Genomic DNA, 22,497 nt, shown 5'->3' with positions numbered 1-22,497 from the left:
AGAAATAGTCTTTGTGTTTAATAAACTGTACACAAAAAGAAAAGTGGTTTTCATAGAGGGTTTGAACAGGAGAGAAATAAAACTAAAGCTTATTGAACAAAAATTCTAAACTAAAAAATTAACTTTTAAGGCCAAAACTATATTTCTAATCTACAGGTAATAGTAACCTAAAATTTGGGATAAACTTCCAGTTAGACAGAAGCGACTTTTTTGTGATTGCAAGAATTACAGTAAAATTAAGACTAGATCAGATGTAAACATTCATTAGCTTTAGCTTTAGTACATTCCAGGATTTAATACTCCTTTCTGCTTACCAGCAGTGTTCTTACAGCATGCCGCCTAGTGTGGGAATGAGCAGGTTTACTTCTTTTTTTTTAAGTGAAAACCCAAATGTTACAATTTCTGCCATGCCTGAATTTGAAAACAGGAGTTATCTTTGAGGAAAAAACTAATTCTTGATCTTTAATTATCTACATGGTAAACTTACACTGGTGGCAGTTTCATGTTTCTTATATTTTCGTATGGAGTTTAAATTAAAGTGGTTTATTATGAGCAATGAAAAGTAGTTTTGAAAATAGCCTTACACCTAGCACTTAATACAAGGAGCGCTGAAGAATGAGACTACTTATCCTCAGATTAAAATGTACCTCTGTGCCATTCAAAATCCAAGGGGGTAAATAATAGCACTAGGAAGTATTCGTCTGAAGAAGGTTTTCGGTTTGTGTATCATTTGTTTGGAGTGGCTTAAAGTTAAAGGAGAAAAGTCAGTTACAGTCTTAAAATCAATGTAACCTAAAGGTTCTTATGAGTGTTTAATGATTTAGTAATTAGCATATTGATGAACTTTTGCAACTTGCCTAGGGAAAAAGAACATGATTTAGAAAGACGGTATGAGCTGCTGAACCGGGAATTGCGGGCAATGCTAGCCATTGAAGGTAAGAAATGCTGTGGTGGGGTGAGGCTTGCTTGTGAGGTGTCAGTTATCAGAGATTTAGAGACGGGAATACACATCTGCTTTTACCAGGTCTGCTGTGGTAGAGACTTACAGGAACTGCAAATAAATACCTTACAGACAGAAAGCAATATCCATTGAAACCCAAGGACTCCAGTTCAGTTAGATAATCATTATGTTTGTTCTTAAGCTCAAAATTGTCTTCTGATTCAGTAAGCTTAAATTCCTATGAAATAGAAAATATAAGGTGCACCTTGATTTAGTCGAGTTTTACTAGTGCGTTATATGATGCTATTTCCTTTAGGGAATCTTGGAAAAGATGTGTCATTTTCATTTTTCACCTTCACATTCTAAATTTGACCATAACATTGAATTGATATCCACGTTGAAATAGTCACTGGTTACTGTGCATTCATTCTACTGTAGTTCTTCCAGCTCCTGCTAAGTGCATATTCAGGAAAAAACTGGTGTAAAAAATTAAACACTTGAATTTTTTTTTGCAAAGCATTTACATTAGTTATATAGTAATCCTTTGCAAGGTTAACAGTACCAGTAAACATCAACTAAATTTTGTGTAACATTTCAATTTTTTCTTTTTAATTCTTTGGTGTTTTATCATGCTGTTGTCCTTATATCTCTTGGTTGAAACTGTCCAAAGATTTCTGCTTAAAAGCTAATCCTTTTGGCTGTATAAAATAGATCTTTTGTCTGATCAATGCAAATTGATTTTCCTTTTCTGTATTGACCTCTCAACCCATTGACTGTCCATGGTAATTTTGTTCTTCACCTGATAAGGTACCTGGTCCATAAGTCAATTCTAATTAGTTCAGAAACTAGAAGTTTAAGTTTGTAAAGGAAGATCAAGTAAAAGCTCATATCCTTAAAATATTTTAATAAATATTATAAAATGTATACTACTTTTCTATATATTATCTTTTATGTTTATAGAAGCTTTAATTTTTAATTATGTTTGTATCCATAATCTCACTTGATAAGTAGCATTGACAATATTTATATATCATTTAGGAATGTGATTATTTTAAAAGGCTTCAGTTAGCTAATTTCCTTCAAGTGGCCATTCAAATGTATCAGATTATATTGTCAGTAATGACTGAGATTTTTCAAAATTATTTAAGAAGTTCTGTGACATTTGTCATTGAAATAAAATGCATAAGTATTCTTAAGAGTTTCTTATTTCTTCTAGTATAATTTGTGTAGTCACGCCATAGTCTTTAACAAGATTGGAAAACCAGCTAGTTGAAAAGTGGATATAGAAAATACTATATGTGAGATATTATGTATGTGTAATATACAGAAGGGTCTTAAAAATGTTCATGAAAAATAGGATTTAAATATAATTTTTACAAACTTTCAAAAGTTTCATAAACATATATGTAGTAGGCATATATGCATATACTATGTATAACATAAGTATAACTTATTCTTTTCAGATTAATTATGCATTATACTCAATATATTTAATATTTTTCTTACCCTTCCTCTCATGTATAGATATTTAATTTTTTCCTAAAAATACTGTTCCATACAGAGTGGTTGACTTTTAAGGAACATTTTGGTTCTTCCCCCAAACCACTGTCATCAAATATTCATCTTAGAAAGGGCGCTGTGACACTTATGAAAGATTCCACTTTCATCAGTAACGCTATTCCTATTTCTCATACCTTCAGTCTTAAAACAATTTAACATTTTATCTGCCTGCTTTTCTTATACATACAGAGGAACAGGACAGAGTCATATTTTCCAAGAAGGGAGAAAAATTATGTTTTATTATAAAATAAAATTAATTTCTAGTTTCTCAATTTATCATCTTATTTTTAATTATATTGTCTCATTTGTGTCTGTGCCTAAAATCCCTTATCCAGTTTCCATTGCTGATTGAGGGAAAAGGAGCCTTGAGGAAAGGAGCAGCCTGTTGGTTACAAATACTTTCTTAAAGAGTGGGCCTGTTACACTCACCTCCACAGTGAATGGGCTGGGCCCACCGCCCAAGGTGCTGATCCTTGTGGAGATCTGCTCAGTGAAGACAGTGTCTTCTGCCCCAGTCCAGAGAATGAACACAGATGCAGTTCAGTAGCCTTTTTGAGTGTTCAAACACCACCAGAAAATCACATGAATAAGTAACACTTGGTTTGTTTTATTTTGCTTTTGTTTTAAAGTTCATTCCTCTCCTTTAGTAGCTATGATTTTAACAGAAGTAAACTCTTTCCAAACAAATCTGCTGAAACCATTCTGCAGGAGAAAAAGACAAAATATTGATAGCCATAGCACATTAAAATATTAACAACTAATATTAAAAATATTGACAAAAAATCAGTACATCCATTCTTCTGAGAATCCATAATCACTTAGGCCTATTTTTTACCCCCTTTTTTTCCTGAGGTGTTTTTCATAGCAGGAGTTTCCCTCCACTGAGCTAAGTTATAGAATCCCTAAAGCTAACAAACATCTTTTAGATACTTCTCCTATAGTTTTTTTGTTCCAGATTATTTAATGCCCCCTCAGGAAAGATAAATTCATTTCTGAACACATTGGGGTGGGCTTTTAGAAAGTGGTATGTTCATTTTCTGCACGAGAAATGGATCTTCTCTAGGATTTTGTACATCTTGATTTATTCTTGGCTTAGAGTTTGAAGTGGGTGCTCTTCTAAAGGGATTTATGCATAGGTTCACTATTTTTGTAGTTATGGTTTATATGATAAGCTTTTTATATTTAAAATCAATATGTAATCCTGTGGAGGAGCTTATCCCCTAAAACCCCATTTGTAAATCTATTTTAGCTTTGTTACACAGCACAGCCACAGTCTTCCATAGATTGATTAGGTACAGCAGTAGAATCCTATCAAATGGCCTGTTCTGATGATGATGCAAACTCTTTCAGGATTGCTAGTTGACTGGAACTAAAGATAAGACTTGACTGCAATCCCCCAATGTGCTCTTTAGAAAACTAGTGTTAATTTTCATCAAAGTGCCAAGCTTATTTATAATGGCAAGGTTGAAGGTTTACCACAAGACTTTATGTCCTTTCTGTTAAAGTGTTTATAGGTATTTCTCTTACATTTTTCAAGGTTATTATCAATTGAAAAAAAAAAAAGCAAATCAGGGAATGAGTGACTACACACACACACACACACACACTTTTTTTTTTAATTAACATCTGCTCAGTGTAGATGGACATAGGCAGAATCTCTTTATTTCAGTACTTTGGCTCAAATGCAGCATCAAAACTTAATCCTATTTGTTGCAAGAGGATATGGCTTTTGTAGCAAAAGTACACTGGCATCTTTACATTAATCAGAACCCACATTGTAGTCTATTCAAGCTGAAGTCAGTACAGCTAGCTAGCTGTGACTTGTGTTCTAGGTGGGTAATCCTTTCTTAAAATGTGTAACAGGTAGCATGTAAACTTACATGAAGCTATTTAAATGGGAATTTTTAAAAAATTCAACCTTGAACCTCCAAATGTAGGTCTTTGTCAAATGTAACATTAAAATGTACAAGCCAAATACATTCTCATGTTAGCATTCAAATATAATATGTCTGTATATGTAGTTGTATGTATTTGTGTAAATTTATACATAGTTTATTTATTCCCAATAGTGAAAAAGCAAATACAAAATACTTTTCCTACATGCTATACATAAATATTCTTCATCAGTTGGTTAGTAATTTGTAAGCAAATAATCATATTAGTCAAAAATCTTTAAAATTTATGAATATTTTAAAATCTGATGTTAATTAAATTAGCTTCTGAAATGATGAAAATTACCTCAATGTTCTTAATGTTAAAATGTTTTTATTACAGTTATAAGAAATGTCATCATTGAGCTATGAAAAAAGTTAAAATTTTTAAAAATTATTCAGTATATTTTAGGAGCTAAAAACAAGGTAATTTCCTTTTTCCCATGTTATTAAGATCCTAAATTTTATAAGTCCGGATATTTTTAAATTATTAATTAAAATTCTCAAAATGAGTGAGCAAGTTGAAAGAAGGAAAAATTTAATTAGGAAAATTGCCTGTTAGAATTTATTTTTCTTGCTCTAAGTTTAAAAATTAGTTTAATTATAGTTTTGTATATTGTGTATTAAAAATTACTTTCCAGTGTAAAACTTTAATCAGAAAGCTTGAGAAGTTTATAAATAATGTGAGGAACACTGTCGGTCAACCAGGGAAAGAAAGGTCATGTAAGATTACAGATTTCCATAATACAGCCCTAGAAGGTAACTGTAGTCCATACCCAAAACTATTTGAATAAATGGGTTTGTAAATTAAAAAACAAAGCAAAAAATATTTGAGAAGTGAAGAATTGAATCAAAGCTTTTGATCAGAATGTTTCCTTGAGGTTGGAAGCAAAATTCATCCCAACTGTTAATCATAAAATATAATTATAAAATGCACATGTTTTTCTGAATCAATGTTTTTAGATCAGTGTTGCCTGAAATCAGACAAGATGACTTTTAATATCTTTGCAACATAGGTAGTCCATTAATGTATCTGCTACAGAAAATATACCTGATTTAAGAACAAAGTTAGAAAATGCTCCAGCATTCCTCTCCTTAATTGCACTTAAAATAATAAAATTTTGATAGATATTTCTCCAGTTCTGCTGTTTATTATTTTTAAAATTTATATATGCAGAAAAAACTGTTCCATAATAAGTTTATTTATTACTTTCCATGTGTATACTTCACTTAAAAATAAGGATGTAACAGCGATTGGTTATTGTATTTATTTGTAGAATATTTTGTATTGAATATGGATAATTAACACATGGCATGTTTCTCATATGTATGTTTGTGTTGAGCTTATAATGAAAGGGATAATGATAAACTGGGTAAACTTTAGTTTTTTGTGGTTATTCTAACCTGTATTGCATGATGATGCATCTAATTTTTAATTTGTAAATACAAGCTAGAATTCCCTCTAGCACCATTTGCTTTCATAAAGCTGCTGAGCAGTTTGCTGTCTTGAATAAATTTTGCTTTGGCGGGGGTCGGGGGATTTGAACCAGCACATTCTTGTGTGGTTTGTGAAGATTCACATGGTAACCAGCGGTGTGCATTGTTAGGTTTATCTGAATAAGCACCAGCCATGTGAGTTTTAACATGATTGCCCTGGGCAATGGAGAGAGAAGAGAGAAACCCGAAAGGATTGCACTCCTCTCTGTTTTGGGAAAGTGCATTTGCTGGGGGAGGGGGTTTGCAGGAGTCAGTGGCCATTTTTTTTTTTTTAAAGCTGGTGTCCTGTTTCCCTCTAGGTCCTCATTTGTTCTGCTATCTGCCTCATCATCTACTTCTTCTTTTCATTGTTTACCTTCCTAATGAGGGAGGCGGGGTAGACTGGGGGTTGACTGACAGCTACAAGCCCTTACAGTCTGGCCAAAGAGCAATTGGCTTTGGTTTCAAAAGTGCTTAAAATGTTCGATTTGGTCCTGTTTTTATTAAATGAAACTGCTGCTCATCTTAAGGAAATTATCAGACCATAAAATATTAGGAAAGATATTATTGAGGGCAAAAACTTTAAAAAAAGAGAGAGGGTGGGGGATGGTCCCACCCATGGAAAAGCACTGCCCATCGGATTTTCCAATCTTTAGCATCGATTTCAAAGAGATATATGTAATTTTTCCTTGCAAAAGTGCTTTGATTTTTAAACCACCCAGCAAACGTCTCCAAAAGAAAACTGGCTGTGATGAGATCGAGAGCTGCAGTGTAATATTGCAGAGCAAATTTATTTTTTACTTCAAAGAAAAATGCTAATTAGCCGATTCACTACTTTTAAAGTTATTGTGAAGCATATGGCGCCCAGTGTGAGATACATCCAACTGCTAAAATTGAGCGAAGAGGAAATTAGCGAAGAATGGCTGTTTGGGGTGAGAGTGGGGGTGGGGGAAGATAGGCTCTCGGGCTGATCCTCTAGCCTTTTCAGAATGATTTTATCGCCCATCTCTGTTTCCCGCCTCCTCCTTTACCCACTTCCCCCCACTGCATACCCCTTGGCCAAACTCCGTGGCCTCCAGTACCCCTCCCCCACTCTGGCTAGGTTCAGGTGCACACCTCGTGCTGGCTGTGGACTCACACCTGGTCTCTAACAGGTTCTAATCTTGCAGCAGCCACCCTCCATCTGTAGGAAGTGGTGAGGCATAATTAGGGCTGAAACCCTCAGCCCCACCGGACCAGCTCCTTAGAAATCACTAGCTAGTGGCTCTGTAACATTGTTTGCCTAGAAATGTAAGGAAACTGGAAAAGGCGGGAGGGAGGGGGTGCGGGCTGTGTACGCGGAGGCCATGCCAGTAACTAGCCTACCGTCCCCTACAGACTGGCAGAAGACTGAGGCCCAGAAGCGACGCGAGCAGCTCCTGCTGGATGAGTTGGTGGCTCTGGTGGATAAGCGCGATGCGCTTGTTAGGGACCTGGACGCACAGGAGAAGCAGTGAGTAGTTTGTGGGGTCCTGGTCCAGGCTCATCCTCCTGCCGAGGGGCCCAGAAGTTTGTGAAAAGTTCATTCCAGAGGTATCAGGAGGCGTGGGGCAGCCTTTTACCTGGCCCAGTGTACCCCACCCACTGGGAATTCAAATTTGGGCAGATGGGGGTGGGGTGGGGAGCAGTGCTCTGCCCTCCAGGAAGAAAAATAATTTTGTTTCCTGTTTGACATCCAGGGCCGAAGAAGAAGATGAGCATTTGGAGCGAACTCTGGAGCAAAACAAAGGCAAGATGGCCAAGAAAGAGGAAAAATGTGTTCTTCAGTAGATGTCAGACCAGAATGTCTCCCAACATTATAGAATCTTGGATCCCAGACCAGAAAAAGACAGACTCCTTGTTGATCTAAAACTTTCAACTCTTTGTTTGGCTGGATTTACTTTACTACCATCACCCCTTTTCAACCCTCCCTTCCAGATAATATAGAGAACTCCAAAATAGCTTTGTTTAAAGAAATTTTTTGTGTGTTGTGTGAGTCAATCATTTCCTTGAAATCATGTGAAATAGATTTGCACAGACAACTTGTGAGTGATTGGCATTGAGAGTGTTTAAGAAACTTTTTAAAAATTCATTTTCTTTCGTTTCTTGGTGGGAGGAAAAATCTGAAACGTTGTTGTTGTCGTTGGTGGTAATAGCATAATAACAGTGGGGGGGAGGGGGTAACAGGGAGGTAAGAAAAATGTCATGATTTTTTTCCCCCGTCCTGCCATATGTAACACTTACTGTTACCTAAATTTTATAGTTAGATCATATTCAATCTACTTATTAAACTGTGTTCTATTTACCAGTGGGGTTGTCTGCAGTTGTTTCGCATTCCACTGTCAGGCTCTAGAGCTCCCTTCCTCTGCTCTCCTCAGAGGATGGCCCTTTCCGGCAGCGGAGACGAGCTCCACAGTTTGAAGGTGAGCTGTGAGGGATGGGACTCAGTGACACGCATCCGTTTACAAAGTCAGTTTTATCATCCCAGAATGCGCCATCTTTTTCTCTGGATAATTATTTATTATATATCTTGCTTGGTTCCTACATTTTGTTAGGTCTCAACATTGGTCCAAGAATGCTGTTAATATTTATTCTGTATTGATAAAAGGTCTGTCTTGCCATTACGAGTCAATACCCCATTAACATTCTCTAGCATAGTTCTGTCATTTTTGTGTGAAAATGGTTGTTTATTTATTACAATTCTGAGTCATATATAAATTTTCAATAAAAGCAAAAACTTTCTTACCTTAAACACTGCTGCTACTTTCTTGCAATGAAAACTTGACACTGGCTTGAGTGGAAATTTATGTATCCATAAGACTTTTCATGTTGAAAAAACGGTCCTCAGGAGCGCTGGGCAGGACACTAGTCTGTATTTGGAACTGAATAAGTTTACACCATCCCAGAGGGGCCCTGCTGACACACGAATGTGAATTGAAAAGCAATTAGTCATATTCTTAAGCTATGTAAACTATCATGTCTTTTGCAAAGGGCCATCTCTGTTAAAGATTTGTGATTCCGTACCCTTGAAAAAGCACTAATATCTTCATGAATTATCTACATTATTACTTTGAGTTGCTACAGTTTTTGCAGTTCTATGAGAGCCGCGTCTTCTGACAAACGGCGAGGAGTGTTTGGGTCCTGAAGTGAAAGGGAAGAGTGCTGTTGGGAAAGGTGGGGGAACCAGTGTGTGCAGGTATGTGTGTGTGAGATGAGGGAAGGAGTGCGAGGCTGCAGAAAAAGGCGATCCTAAGCTACTTTTCCTCACTCCTCAATAGGGGTATCCAAACAAAGAAAGCTCGCTCAACAAGTCCGGAAACTTAGAGAAAATGCTACTAGCATTCACACCTCAGTCTAAATCACACACACACAAACTTTGCTTGAAAAGTATGCAGCCGTCTCCAAGTGCCAGTCGTTCAAAACTATTTAAGAAAAAAAAAATACTTGTTATGGTAGAATTTCTTCATGACAAAGATTTTAAGTTACTGAAAAGTTACTAGAACGAAATGGAATCCAGTGTTCACACTCTTTATTCTGGCAGGAGGGCAGAGCGAGCTGCCGCTCTCTGGGGCAAGCTCTGAGATTCCAGCTCTAAACCGAGGGAGACCACGGAAATCGCGGCCCAGCAGCCCAGCAGCCCGGCGCCGGCCGCCAGCGCACCCACCGCTCGCGCTAGTTTCGAGGAACCTTCCCCGCTGAGGGGCCTCGCAGAAAGGCAGCTCTCCCCCGCCCCAGGGCCGCTCCCGGAGGGCCGAGGAACAAACCTGCCCTAGCCTCCGGGTTGCTGGGGTGGTTGGGGGCCGCAGAACGGCCCCTCTCCCTACCCCTTCTGCTTCAGCGGCGTGGTCTCCGTTTGGGCTGCTCCGTGGCGCCCGAACGCCCCTCAGCGGCGGTAGAACGCGGACCCTGGGGACTGACGGGTCAGGCCGGCGGTAAGAGCACCGCGTCCGCAACTTGGCCGCTCGGGTGCCCCGGACCCAGCTCGCCTGGAGACCGGGACCCCGAGGGGCCGTTGCTGTAGGAACGGAAGGCGTGGGTCCGGAGGGCGCGGAGAAGCCGGAGCGCTGGCGGCGGGTTGGCGTGGGCACACTCCGCAGGCCCGTGCAGAACTTCCGCCACCGGCCGGGAGCCCTAGGCTGGGGATCCAAACCCCTCCCCCTGTCCCTAGTATACTCCAGGGTCGGTTCTGGCCTCGGGGTCACCTGGATGCTGAATCGGGTCTCGGGGCCGAGATCCTTTGCCCCGGCCCAGCTGTCCCACAGGCCTTGAGCTGGAGCGGTCTCCCCTGCAGCACTGCCCCCACTTCCCCGCCCAGCCCTGCCCTGCAACCGTTGCTGGAACAGTCGCCGCTTTGGGCCCAGTGTTTCCCACCTGGACATTTGCCTAGCGACGGCTGTCTCAGTCCTTCAGCGCTGCGTTCTAGAAACTTTGCCCTCGGTCTCTCTACTCTCCTCCCTCTCCCTTCTCTTTTTCTTCTCTTAATCCCGGGGTTTTATGAGCTGAGCGTTAGGAATATTCGCCTGCAATTTGGGATTAGATAAATACTCTCATTAGGATGAAAAAAAAATCGGGCTACTTGATACCTCCCCTACTGCCCCGAGACTGGTGGCAGCATCTGGAACCGAGAGCGCCTGGGCTCCTGCGTGGCAGACTCAGGGGACCGCGTGGGCACATTCCAGCGCGCACGGTTGCCCCAGTTCACCAAGCCGAACCCAGCTTGCATTCTAAGGCTGCTGGCGGAGTGGGGCCTGGAGGAAGCAGGGGTGCCAGAGATTGCGGGATCTGGCAGGAGCAAGCGCGCCTTGGCCCCGGAGGGCAACCCAGGCACGGGGCGCCCAGGCCGGGACCCTGGCAGCACCGGCCACGGACGCGGTCGCCGGCGATGCACACTCCTGGGTGCCCACAGACTCTTCCCCCAAAACTAAAGCACTGCAGCCCTCGCCGGCCCCCGGGGCGTGGGGCAGGGGTGTATTTCGTTTTCTGTCTTTAACTCGCAGCACCTGGGGGGAGGGGGGCGAGCCGCGGGCCTCTTAGGGTACTCCTAGCAGGGGGGAGGGGGGACCTGCGCGCTAAGGTGTGTCCCCGCCCGGCCGGCGCGGCGTGGTGCGCTCTTTCTGTTCCTCTCACAGCTCGCTTGCAGGCAATCGCTGGCTCGCTCGCTCTCTTTCCTCTCGTTCTTTTATTCCGCTTTCTCTTTCTCTCCCTTTTGTGAATGGGCCGCGGTGTCTTTGTTCTGGAGAGAAGCTCCCGTGTCGCTGACTTTTGTGAACCAAGAGAGGGATCTTGTAAAACCTCCTTTTCTCTTTCGTACTCCCCCCACTCCCACCCCTTCTTCCCGACTCCTTTGATTAGATGTTCCCTCGTCGTCCCCCCCCCCCAAAAAAATGTAATTTCGTTGGTCTGGCGGCCACTTTCTTTGAACATTAGCTCGCTTTCAGCTCCAACTTCAATTAGAAGGAGTTGATTTTGAGAGATCAACAAAAGAACCTACCAAAGCCTTATTAAAGGTCCTAAGAAGATCTCCCGGGTCCTTTGAGAAGCAGTTAAGGAAACAGTGTGCCCTCCATCATATTCTGTTACCGTATTTTATTCGGACTCCAAAGGAAAGTGTCGCTGGGGAGGAGGGGGAGGCACTTTGCTGAGCGGCGGCCGCGGCCCCTTTGCGCTCCCTCCTTCCCCGGGTTTCTTCCTCCTCGCCCAGCGCCCCGTCAGCTCCGGGGACCCGGCCCGGAGGCCCGGGCGCTCCCCCACCGGCGAGGCGCCCCATGTTCCGGGAGTCTACCCTCGCTCTAACTCTGTACAAACTTTTCACTACGCCCATTGAGGCGGGGTGGGGGGGAGCTATTAGAAAGAAAGAAGGGGGAAGAAATTCCTCGAAAGGGCTTAAATTCGTGCCTAACGTTCAAAGAGGAGGTGCCATGTGAAAGAATCGGGTTGGAGTGGAAACGCTTAAAAAAAAAGTGAAAAAGTCGGTATAAGTTTGTTTATCGGAATCTAGGCTGCGCCGCTACGAACAATCCGGGGAAATCTTAAGACGGCTCCCTCCCCAGCCTGTGGGAGTAACCTTGAGGGCACAGAGGTCCGCGGCTACTTTTTCCACCACGCAGTCCCTGGTGGATGCGGATCGCGAAAGTGATAGTGTATGGAAAAGGAGAGTTTCCTAGTAAAATCTTTAGACTGCCAAGTAAGGTATGTCTGTGAAGGGAAGGGATAGGGTATGGAGGGGGGCATTTGCTTTCCAGCGTTTCAGAACAAGTGTTTCAGACTTGCAGATACCCAGGATGCGACAGGGAACAGAGGCCCGAGAGCGGGCACGCAGTAGCGCCTCGCCCGCGAGTACTGGCCCCTGCGTGGAGCGGGGTGGGGATCCCGGGGCGCCCAGGAGCGACCCACGTCCGGAAGCACCCTGTGCTCTGCCCAGTAGCCCGCGCCGGCGCCCGCCGCCCACGAGGTCCGCAGGCAGAGGGGGGCGCGAGAGGGATTGGGAGCCCGCGCTCCACCAGCCCGCCACCCCAAGTCCTCGCGCCCACACCCGGGCCGCGGAGCGCAGTGGCGCGCAAGAGAGCCAAGGAACCGGTTTTCCAGCACCTCTCTCCCCACCCAACCCCCACCTCACTCCCTCCCCGCCACTCCCTTGGGAGCGCCGAGAGGCCGCGAGCAGGGCGGGGGCCTCAGGGCAGGCCTGGGGACGCGAGGCCCCCTCCGCGGCTGGGACTCGGGCGCTCCGCTCGCCTTCCTCGCCTCGCTCTGCGCCGCGGTAGCCAGCCGAGCCCGGGAGTTAGCGCGCGGCCGGGGCGGGGCGGGCGGGCGGGGCGGGCGGGATGTGGGGGCGGGGAGGGCGGGGGCGCGCGGAGGTAACCCCCGGCTCGCGCTGCCATTGCCCGGCTCCCTGTCACTCAGCCCGCGCGGGGCCCCCGATTGGCGGCCTAGCCCCGTTACGCACTCGCCTCGCGTTCACATACTCGGGGAGGGCAGTAGAAAGGTGATCAATCTTCATCAGGCTACATTTCCAATCACCTAAACAACCGAGCAAGACAAGCCACTCCGACAAGGTAAATCGCTTGATTTATTTAGTTTGCAAAGTGACTCCGCAGGACTTCCTCAGTCCCCACCGCCTCCACGTTGCACCGGGAGTGCGGCGGCCACGGCGAGCCACTCCCAACTCTGCCCCTTCGAATACCCCCCTCCCAATTAGGGCCCCTCGGCGCGGTCCCGAGCGAGGCACTGTCCTGGAAGCGCGTGGGGCTTTTGCAAAACAAAGTGTCTATGCAATAAAGTGAAACCTGGAGGGACACGCACAAAGCCACTAGAGAAAGAGAGAGAGACAGAGAGAGAGAGAGAGAGAGATGGGAGGAAGGAAGTTGAGTTAAAGAAAGGCACTCTGGGGTCCTAGACCAGCCGCCCGGGTAATTCTTGTGCCGCTCTGTTTTGCAGGTTGGTTGCCCGGCGGGTCCCTGTGAGAGCGCGAGGTAGATGGTGAGCGGCCCCGGCGGGTGAGGGCAGGTAAGCAGAAAGCTACGGGGCCGCTCGGGTTCCCCGGAGTCGTTGGTTACTTTTACTACGGCCCCCACCCCTTTCTCCAAGGCTTGCAGGGTCCCAGGTCCCCGGCAGGTGGGCGGGGCTGGGGGAGCGGCCTGGCTCCCCTTTCTGCGCGGAGGGACCCCAGGGCGCAGCTGTGGCCCCGCGCCCCCTCCTCCCCCGCCTCCTCCGAAGTAACCGAGCTCCAGTGTTAACTTTGGGGAAAGTCTTTGAAAACTCTGGCTGCAGCCTAGCTGAACCGTCGTGCCTCCAATGTCCCGTTTAACTTCGCAAACTTTTCCTTTCTAGCCCCCTTCCCTGCCAAACTGGGTTCCCTGGACCCAAACCACAGGTCTCAGAGGGCGACTGCAGGAGCCAGGCTGTGTGTGGGGTTGGGGAAGAGCTTATTTTGGCCTTAAGTTCTCTTCTGAGTCCCCCAGCTTGGGTGCGGGGCCTGCTTTGTAGTGTTCCCGCACAGCCGAGTTCAGCAACGGGTCCTTGGATTCCCAGTCTCACTCCCCAGGGCCCCTTTTTGGAATTCTGTCTCGGAGGAGCGCCTTGGGTCTAGGGCAACTGCGGAAGCGGGCCGCGACCTTCCAGGCCAGGTCTGCGTGCGCCTAGGCCGCCAAGGCCTAGTTCGCTGTTCTCCACACGGTCTTGGGGTCTGTGGGTTCAGCTCTTAGCATGGCAAGGAGCACACGCGACCGGCAGAACTCCGGCTTCCCAAGTCCCCAGGTCCTCTGGGGGCCCTGAGTTTCAGCCCCGTGTGGGGCGTCGTGTTCTGCAACCCCGGGTGGGCAGGAAGAAGGGCGGGTGGCAGTGCCTGCGGCACTCTTGCCTCCGGCGGGGTCCTGGAACTACCGCCGTGCAGTGGCCCCTTCGGCGACCTGTGGCTGCCGGCAAATGCAGGGGTGGAGGTGTGGGATTTCCGGAGTGATGATGGCCGGCCCTCCGTGGGACAGCCGCGCGCGGAGATCTCGGGAAAACCAAGGCTCCTCCCGGCGCACAGGTGCCCAGGAAGGCCCAGATGCACTATGTCCACCTGGTTGTCTCATTTGGCCCTTCTACCATTTCCTAGTTTTCAGAAACTTGAAACAAAACATGGGTGCTATTGTGGCCTGCCGCAGGGTGTCAAGCGAACATTGAAGCTGGCCCCCAGCGGATGCCAAATTTCTACTAGATTTGGGATCTTGGCACACACCTTGGTTCCTTCTCTAACCTTCCTAGCCTGGGCAGGCTTTTAACTTCTTGGGTTTATTCACACCCTTTGCCTGGCCTTGGCCCGACCCAGAAAGTTTACTTCTCAGAGAAGCTGTGGTCCCTGATCTAAGGCCTTGTTGAACAGACTCAACTGCCCTGCCCAATTCTGTGGCCTGTTCCCGCCTCCCCTCCACCTGACCTAGAGGCCCAGGTGGCTCCAAGTGACAGTTTTTCTGTGTCTCCATAGGCCGGCCCCGAGAAGCAACAGTGCCCAAGGACCACAAGGTGGGAGCTCTGCCCGACTCCTGGCCTCAGGCCTCCTGGATCCGTCGGGGCGTCTCCACCCGGCTGTTAGCATGATGTCTTACCTCAAACAACCCCCATACGGCATGAACGGGCTGGGCCTGGCCGGGCCTGCCATGGATCTCCTGCATCCCTCCGTGGGCTACCCGGGTGAGCTTGGCCCTCTTGCCCTTCCCTTCAGCCCTGGCAAAAGTTGAGGATACCCCCAGCTGTTCCCAAGAGTGAGCAATTGGTCCCCCACACTCCAGTCCTTGCAAATCTTGGGGTCCACCAGCATTGCAGTTTTGAAGTGCAGGTTGCTGTTTAATTGACCCAGGGAGCAAGTTGTCTAGTTTGCTCAGGCCTGAAGGGCAGATGTGAGTTTAATGGTAAGGGGACCAGGGCTGTGAAAACGTGCAACATGCTGCCTGATGAAACACCGGAAGCCCTTCCCCTGGTATGGTCCCACTGCCTGCACCAACCCATTTGCCCATGGATTCATTTCCTATGGGGCGGTGGCTGGGTTTTTGTTTGTTTGTTTGTTTAATGAATCTCTTCAGTTCCCTGTAATGTTGAATGAGGAAACTGGACACTCACTAGGCCCTGACATAAAGGGGCAAACTTCGCTTTGGAGAAGTGGTGGGAGAGGATTTTTCATCCCTAATTAAACTGTCCTGGAGAGACCAGTGCCTTGCAGCAACTTTTGCACTGTTTTCGTGGGCTCCTTGAGTCAGGTCCCGGGTTTCTTTCTAACCACCCCTCCCTTAACGCCCATTCGCTCCCAAGGAAAATGTTTTCCAGGTAATTTCTGTGAAAGTCCTCTCCAAAATCTACCCCGGTCCGTGCATGTTCACGTGTGTTGCGGGGGTGGGGGCGTTTGGAGAGATGTGGCTGAAGGGAGCTTCTTTCACTTCTCTTCCTCTTTAACTTCTCAGAGGTGAAGAGGGGGTTAGTTCCCCTGTCCCCACAGGCACACACAAACTTTCTCCCACCTGTGGCCCCTCAGGCTGGCCTTGCCCTACGGCGGGAGGTGGGGTGGGGTGCGGTGGGGAGGATCCTTTTGGTTGAAGCTCGGCTTTCCCTAGTGAGGCCCTCGCTCTAGGCCTGCCACAGGGGTTGCCCGAGTTCTAGGTACCCTCCTGACCACCGCTGACCCCACGTGCCCCCCCCACCGTGTCCCCACAGCCACCCCACGCAAGCAGCGGAGGGAGCGCACCACTTTCACGCGCTCACAGCTGGACGTGCTTGAGGCACTCTTCGCAAAGACTCGTTACCCCGACATCTTTATGCGTGAGGAGGTGGCGCTCAAGATCAACCTGCCCGAGTCCAGAGTCCAGGTGCGCAGTCCCGGGGCTCCTGGTGAGAGAAGGGTGGTCTCCGGTGCGTGCGACTTCCAGAGAGCAGACCCTCTCGGACTCCCCCTAGCGCTGGGCCCCGGCCAGGATGTGGGGGCAAAGTTAAAGGAAGTGGCTTAGAGCCCTGGATCCAGTCCTTGGCCCCTTGCGCCGCCGGTAACGAAAGTCGTTTTTAGGATGGAGTGAGGACGAGCTAGGGCTTCGGAACCTGAAGCTCCCCGAGTGCCCCACGGCTGTTCTGTTTCTCCAGCCGTCCCCAAACTCGGCAGTTTTCCTCTGGAGGCTCGATTTTTGCCTCGGCTCTTGCCTCGCATCGAAATGGAAGAGTGGGCGCGCTCAGCCTGGAAGTGTGCTTCACTGAGGGCGCTGGCACGATTAGACGCCGCCCGGGCGGGGGAGAGAACCCGAGCGAGCGCAAACCCCGGCCAACGCCACCGGTTTTGCTATTTGTTTTTGAAATGAAAGGGCTCCGCAAACAGTTTGGATTCTAATTCAAAAACCCTCCTCGGGTGCCTTTTGTCTCGCCCTCTCCGCCGCCACCCCCAATGCTCTAGAAAGGACCTGGCATGCAAGGCCTTGTGCCTGGGCCCTCCCAGAAAAGAACTTTTTAAGATTGCCCACCCCATTTGGTTGCCCACCTGGAGCCATAATAATAATGATAATGATAATAACAAGACCCAACGAAATCTCCCCCAGGCGACCTTCCCGAGAGTCCCTAGCCACTCAGTCGTGCCCGTGTTCCGCCTGGGGCCTTGCTGCTGCTCCCACTCAAACGTGTCGCCCTGCCCAGCTCAGGCCTCCAGGAGCGAGCGGACTCACTGAAACTGCTTCTGCCCCAGATTCGGAGACTGTTCCGCACTCCGCTGCTCTGTGCTTCTCCCGCGTTTCCTGAGTTGTGTTCAAAAGGAAACGGAGCCTCCACACACTACACAGAGTTGGTGGCGAAGCAGCCAACAGCAGCAACTTAGAGATGGCTGAACTTCTGGCCGGACAGACGCAAACGTTTCGCCCTAGGGCAGAGTCGCGCTAGGGGTGGGGAGGTGCGCATCCCTACCCCGGAGCCAGCTGAGGAGGGGCCTGGAGCGGAAGGGCCGGGAGGGTGGAGGAGCTGGGGAGGGGGCCTGGCTGGGCCGGCCGGGAGACAGGGAGGGGCGGAGGCCTGGATAGGAGAGGATGCACGAGCCTGGGCGGGGTGGAGGGTCCAAGGGGCGGGGGAGCAGTAAGCACTCCACGGCCCTCCCTGACCCACTCTCCCCAAATACTACTCGCCGCAGGTTTGGTTTAAGAACCGCCGCGCCAAATGCCGCCAGCAGCAGCAGAGCGGGAGCGGAACCAAGAGCCGCCCCGTCAAGAAGAAGTCGTCCCCTGTGAGGGAGAGCTCGGGCTCGGAAAGCAGCGGGCAGTTCACACCGCCGGCTGTGTCCAGCTCCGCCTCGTCCTCGAGCTCAGCCTCCAGCGCCTCCGCCAACCCCGCGGCTGCGGCGGTTGCAGGCCTGGGCGGGAACCCGGCGGTAGCCGTCGCGTCGTCGCTCAGTACACCGGCCGCCTCGTCCATTTGGAGCCCAGCCTCCATCTCACCCGGCTCTGCGCCCGCGTCCGTGTCAGTGCCGGAGCCGCTGGCAGCGCCCAGCAACGCCTCGTGTATGCAGCGCTCGGTAGCTGCAGGCGCCGCCACCGCAGCAGCCTCCTACCCCATGTCCTACAGCCAGGGCGGCAGCTACGGCCAGGGCTACCCCGCGCCCTCCTCTTCCTATTTTGGCGGCGTGGACTGCAGCTCCTACCTAGCACCCATGCATTCGCATCACCACCCGCACCAGCTCAGTCCCATGGCGCCCTCCTCCATGGCGGGTCATCACCATCACCACCCGCACGCTCACCACCCTTTGAGCCAGTCCTCAGGCCACCACCACCACCACCATCACCACCACCACCAGGGCTATGGTGGCTCCGGGCTTGCCTTCAACTCTGCCGACTGCTTGGATTACAAGGAGCCTGGTGCCGCTGCTGCTTCTTCTGCTTGGAAACTCAACTTCAACTCTCCCGACTGTCTGGACTATAAGGACCAAGCCTCGTGGCGGTTCCAGGTCTTGTGAGCCCGGGAAAAAGGAAGAAACGAAACGCAACTACCTGTGCCCTCCGTGGTCCCATCCTATTGCTGCTGCTGCACCGCCCGCCTATGCCTAAGCTTCCCATAACAGAATTATCACCTCCCTTTCCCCAAAGATGCCCACTGCCCGCACTACCACCCCTATTTTGTGCCATTTGCTTTGGGGGTGGGGTGTGTGCGTGCAAACCCTCCTACCCCTTAGATGGGGCGTTGGGGGAGGGGGGGACGGTGCTCTGGCTTGGCCCATTGGATCTAATTTGGGAGAGTTGTGTGCACTTCCGCGTAACCCTCAACGAATTCTTACGTCCCCCCTTCCAGTTTTTCTGGGCAGCTGTTATGCACTCGCAGCCTTCGGGGGTTCTTTGCTCTGACTCGCTGTTTGAACCCGATACTTTTTATTTATTCTTTCTGGACACTGGAGCCACTTACTGGCATGTTTGTCAAAACCACCACCAAGCGTTTCTCTGGCGCAGATTGCCGCCCCTTTAGCTGTCCTCCACCCTACTCCCCTCCTGCAGACAGAGCTCCCAGGCTCTTTCTCCTCTCCAGCGGGGTGTGTTCGCGGGGAAAGGGGGAGGGAGGCTGGGTTGCTGGGGAGCGCCTCCGGCCCTGAGCTGCGTCCCGCCCCGCCCTGCGGCGGGAATGCTGTACATAGTCGGTCCGTTCCAGGGACCACTTAACTTTTTAGTTGCTGTTGGTTGAACTGAGATTTCGTCTTAGCGCCCAGGAAACAGAACTTTAAGATATATACAGCACATATATATATATATATACATATATATAAACAAAAGCAAAAAAAAAATACCCCTCCTTCTCTTTCTCCCCCTGCCTCTTCCTCAAACGATGACGCTCTTTCTCCGCTGGTTACAAGGCTGTCCTGCTCCCTCTTCGCATCTTCCGCCTCGGTGCGTTTATTAAAGGGAACCGCTTGGATCCAGGAAGGCTGGCAAGGAGGATAGGGAGTGTGGAGCAAGCATCCAGGTCAGGGTGTTAAGGGTCGGGGGCGAGGCTGGGAGGCTAAGTCCCTCACCCGATCTAAAGCACAGGGTGGCAGTTCCGGTTTAAAGACTAGAAACAGAAAACTCCCCTCAAAGAAAGGAAAGATATACAAGCGTGATGGAAAAATAAACAAAAGCAGGCCCCACACCCCAGTCGCGGTCCCTGTGTTGGCTTCTCTCTGTTTCTCTCAACACCCCGGTTCGTCCAGTGAGTCTTTAGTGCACTTCATCCCGAAATCCGCGCCTAGCGCGCCCGCCCGCCCGCCGGTGTGATCACTTTTGGTTGGGGCCGCTTCATCCAGTAGGTGGGAAGGTAATTTGTAAATTTGATTTGTCCGATGTGAAGATCAAAAATTGTTGAAATGTAAGGCAGTTTCCCCTCCTCTTCTTCTTCTACATTATTTCCCGAAAATAAATGCAACTTAATGAACGGCTCTGTGGCTGTTACTCTTCTGATTCCAGCTCGGGCTGCGTGCGGGTCTCAGGGGAACCCTTGGTGATGACCTGCGTGAAGCTGGAGGCCAGGGGATGGGTAGGGAGGATGGGGAAGGAGAAGCCTCCAGAAATCTGGAGAGTGGCCTCCTCCCCTCGCGCTGGCCGGCCTCTCCACCCCCCACCCCCCACGCGAAGTGACCCGGCGCCGCCCGCCCCCCTCGGCATCCACAACAGAGACAGGTGTCAGGACTCAATTCCCGAAGCAATTCCTTTTTCTTCAGAGGCAGGAGCCTGGCACGGATTTCTTCACCCTAATTGCCTGCACCAGAAAGAAGAGGGGGAGGGGAAGAGGGTCGGGAGGCGGGAAGGGGTAGCTCGGTAACGCGCTTAGAGCTGAGCCAGAAAGGAAAAGGGGGGTTGGGGGAAGCACCAAAAAACCGATCCGTGTCCTGCGTGTTGGCAGCAAACTGCCTTCCTTTCTGCCCGGCTCTTCCTGGTGGCTTCCCAGAAGCTGGGGACTCCAATCATTCTAACCCCGCGCTTAAACTGTGTCCCTCAACTTTCGTCTTCTCCTCTCCCCCGCCAAAAGTAGCCAAACTATCTTTAAAGCTGTGTTTTAAACTTGGGAAAACGGACCAGGACGCGAGTTAACCTGAGCAGTGCAATGTAAACTTTGGCCTGCGGCTGGCAGGTCGGAAAGCACAGGTGCACCTCCCTGAGGAGGGGGACAGGACGACACGGGTAGGGGGGCTGGCGGCTTCCCCAGACCAGCCAACCCCGCCACCTTGCAGACTTCGGTCTGAAACTGTTGGGGGCAAGATCGATAAACTGCTCAACTTGTCCTCGGGCGGGAAGGAAATCAAGAAACAAACGAAAAGTTTGCTGCCAAGTGACCAGCACCCATCGTTCTTTTTATTCCGTAAAAGAACCTAAGGCCGGGTTCGGAGAACCGCGGCTCCTCCCCACGGGGCCCCGCGCGGAGTCTCGGTCGCGGGTCTACGTGTCCTGGCAGCAGAAAAGCCTCCCCGGTCGGCCGCGGCTCGGAGCTCCGGATCCAGCAGGCCGGGCCCGGACGTAGCCTTCCCCACGCCAACAAAGCCCCAGAGCCCCGACGCCGCCAGGGCCCGCGCGAGGGCGCAGCCTGGGTCTCACTGAGCCGGGCCCCCGCACAGCTGCTCCTGGACGGCGCCTCGTGGGCCTTGCAGGCCGGCCCGGCTCGCAGCCGCTCCTCGTTAGGGCCTCCCGTGAAGAGCCGGCCCGCGGGCCTGCGCAGTGGCCCCCGGGCTCCCCGGGCCGCGGCCCTCGGCCGCACGCAGGCAGCTCACGCCGGCCCGCCCCGGCTCACGCCCGAGGCCCAGGTGCTGCCGGGCTGGCCTCTTCCTCGACCCGGTTCTCAGGGGCCGGTTCCAGGCGGCCAACGGGCCTTTTGGGCTGCGAGGTGGAAACACGCCGGGCGATTCGGCTTTGCCCTCTCTCTCGGACGACCGTGTGGCCTCCAGAGCCAGGTACCCAGACCTCTCAGCTTGGGTTTCGTGGCAGTTGGTATTTGGCCACAGTGGGCCTGGGACGGGCCAGGAATGTAATGGAAGTGTCGGGACGACGCCCAGCCGGGGCCTCCTGGAGGGCAGTCTGGAAGCTTCGGTCCTCAGAGGGGGGAGAGAAACAGAGGGCGGAGAAGGGGGGTGGGGAGAGGACTAGGGAGCCGGGCAGAGTTCCCGCCTAGAGGGACGTGGCTTCGAGAACACGAGCACGTGCTTTTCCCAAGGCCTGTGGAGCGGTCCCGCGATGCTGAGTGGAAACCGAGCCCGGGAAGGCAGGGCGGGGTAGGTGGCCAGGCTGCCGAGTCGCCTCAGGCCGCCGGGCCGCGGGGCTGGGGGCGGCCGAGCTGCTGTCGGGGCCGGCAAGGGCTCTGCTCGCGCCGAGGAGTCGGGGCGGCGGGGGTCGGGGCGGCGGCAGGGGCCACGCCGAGGCCCCTTGCGGGCCGACCACCTGTTGCCCCGCTGGCTTCTCCGAGAGGCGTCCTCCTTGACTTGTCGTGGTCGGGAGGCGAAGGCGTTTGTAGTGTTTGGTTGTCCGAGACCAAGTGGAAGGGACTAGAGTTGAAGTAACTCGGCAGACTGAGTTAGTTACCTCAGAAAACGCAGCAATGTTAAGCCGCCAACAGTTTTCTCTGTCTGAATGGTTAACCAAAACTTGACGTGTTGTTTTCGTAGCTCGTGCTTTCTGCTCGCAGGGTAGTGGCACAAAGTCAGCCATTACGGGGTTGTAGGGTAGGGATGTGCTTTGGGGGCCAAGGATGGGCCACGTTTGTGATTTTTTTCAAGAAGTGTTTCTCAAAACGATTTCAAAGGCGTTTTGTTAATTCACCGAAGTTCAGGAAAGGCTCAGTGACCGCGTTGAGGTTTTCTGAAATTACACCAGCCACTGAGGATAGACACAGGCAGGGTTTTCTCTTAAAAAAAATTCTTTTTGAGGGGAAAAAATCCTTGGAACTACAGGATTATAAACGTGAGGGGGAAATCTGAGAGGAAAACAGGTGTAAACTTGGGGACGCTGAATGGCAGCAAATTCGTTGTGTCCTGGAACAGGGAGAGCAAAACAAATTGGTTTCATTACTTGGGTCAAAAGAAACTCGCTCGTTTTTTTCACGCGGTGCAAAGTAACAGTTTCCACAGCT

The 22,497-nt window shown here is 50.1% G+C and overlaps 2 protein-coding genes across 6 annotated transcripts in view; both read left to right on the top strand.

Annotated features, from left to right (window-relative positions):
• Window positions 1-8,677, top strand: part of EHBP1 (EH domain binding protein 1) — a 293,792-nt gene extending 285,115 nt beyond the window's left edge. For all 3 annotated transcript variants that reach the window (XM_040993344.1, XM_040993342.1, XM_040993343.1), the window contains 3 exons: window positions 862-935; window positions 7,285-7,399; window positions 7,626-8,677. In XM_040993344.1, coding sequence (XP_040849278.1) covers window positions 862-935; window positions 7,285-7,399; window positions 7,626-7,716 — 280 coding nt within the window. In that variant the 3' untranslated portion in view covers window positions 7,717-8,677. The remainder of the gene's footprint in view (window positions 1-861; window positions 936-7,284; window positions 7,400-7,625) is intronic.
• Window positions 8,678-14,999: 6,322 nt separating this feature from the next.
• Window positions 15,000-18,449, top strand: OTX1 (orthodenticle homeobox 1). Of its 3 annotated transcripts, none has more exons than XM_040994037.1 (5): window positions 15,000-15,096; window positions 16,111-16,262; window positions 17,555-17,705; window positions 17,796-17,880; window positions 17,911-18,449. In XM_040994037.1, the coding sequence occupies exons 1-5, from the start codon at window positions 15,000-15,002 to the stop codon at window positions 18,371-18,373; spliced, it is 948 nt and encodes a 315-aa protein (XP_040849971.1). In that variant the 3' UTR covers window positions 18,374-18,449. The 3 variants fall into 3 exon arrangements, with proteins under 3 accessions (XP_040849971.1, XP_040849969.1, XP_040849968.1); XM_040994035.1 differs by having other exon boundaries at window positions 16,087-16,262; XM_040994034.1 differs by having other exon boundaries at window positions 17,555-18,449.
• Window positions 18,450-22,497: the final 4,048 nt, after the last annotated feature.

The sequence above is a fragment of the Ochotona curzoniae genome, unplaced genomic scaffold (genome assembly GCF_017591425.1).
Source record: "Ochotona curzoniae isolate NIBS_2020 unplaced genomic scaffold, NIBS_Ocur_1.0 contig_883, whole genome shotgun sequence".
Classification (NCBI taxonomy): domain Eukaryota; kingdom Metazoa; phylum Chordata; class Mammalia; order Lagomorpha; family Ochotonidae; genus Ochotona; species Ochotona curzoniae.
This window is presented reverse-complemented; position numbering and strand designations above follow the sequence as displayed.

Bases quoted from the DNA above. Each gene is read 5' to 3' on its own strand.
- OTX1 (XM_040994034.1), top strand. From the start codon at position 15,000: ATGATGTCTTACCTCAAACAACCCCCATACGGCATGAACGGGCTGGGC. The intron at 15,097-16,110 runs GTGAGCTTGGCC...GTGTCCCCACAG, and splicing joins TCCCTCCGTGGGCTACCCGG to CCACCCCACGCAAGCAGCGG. The intron at 16,263-17,554 runs GTGCGCAGTCCC...TACTCGCCGCAG, and splicing joins TGCCCGAGTCCAGAGTCCAG to GTTTGGTTTAAGAACCGCCG.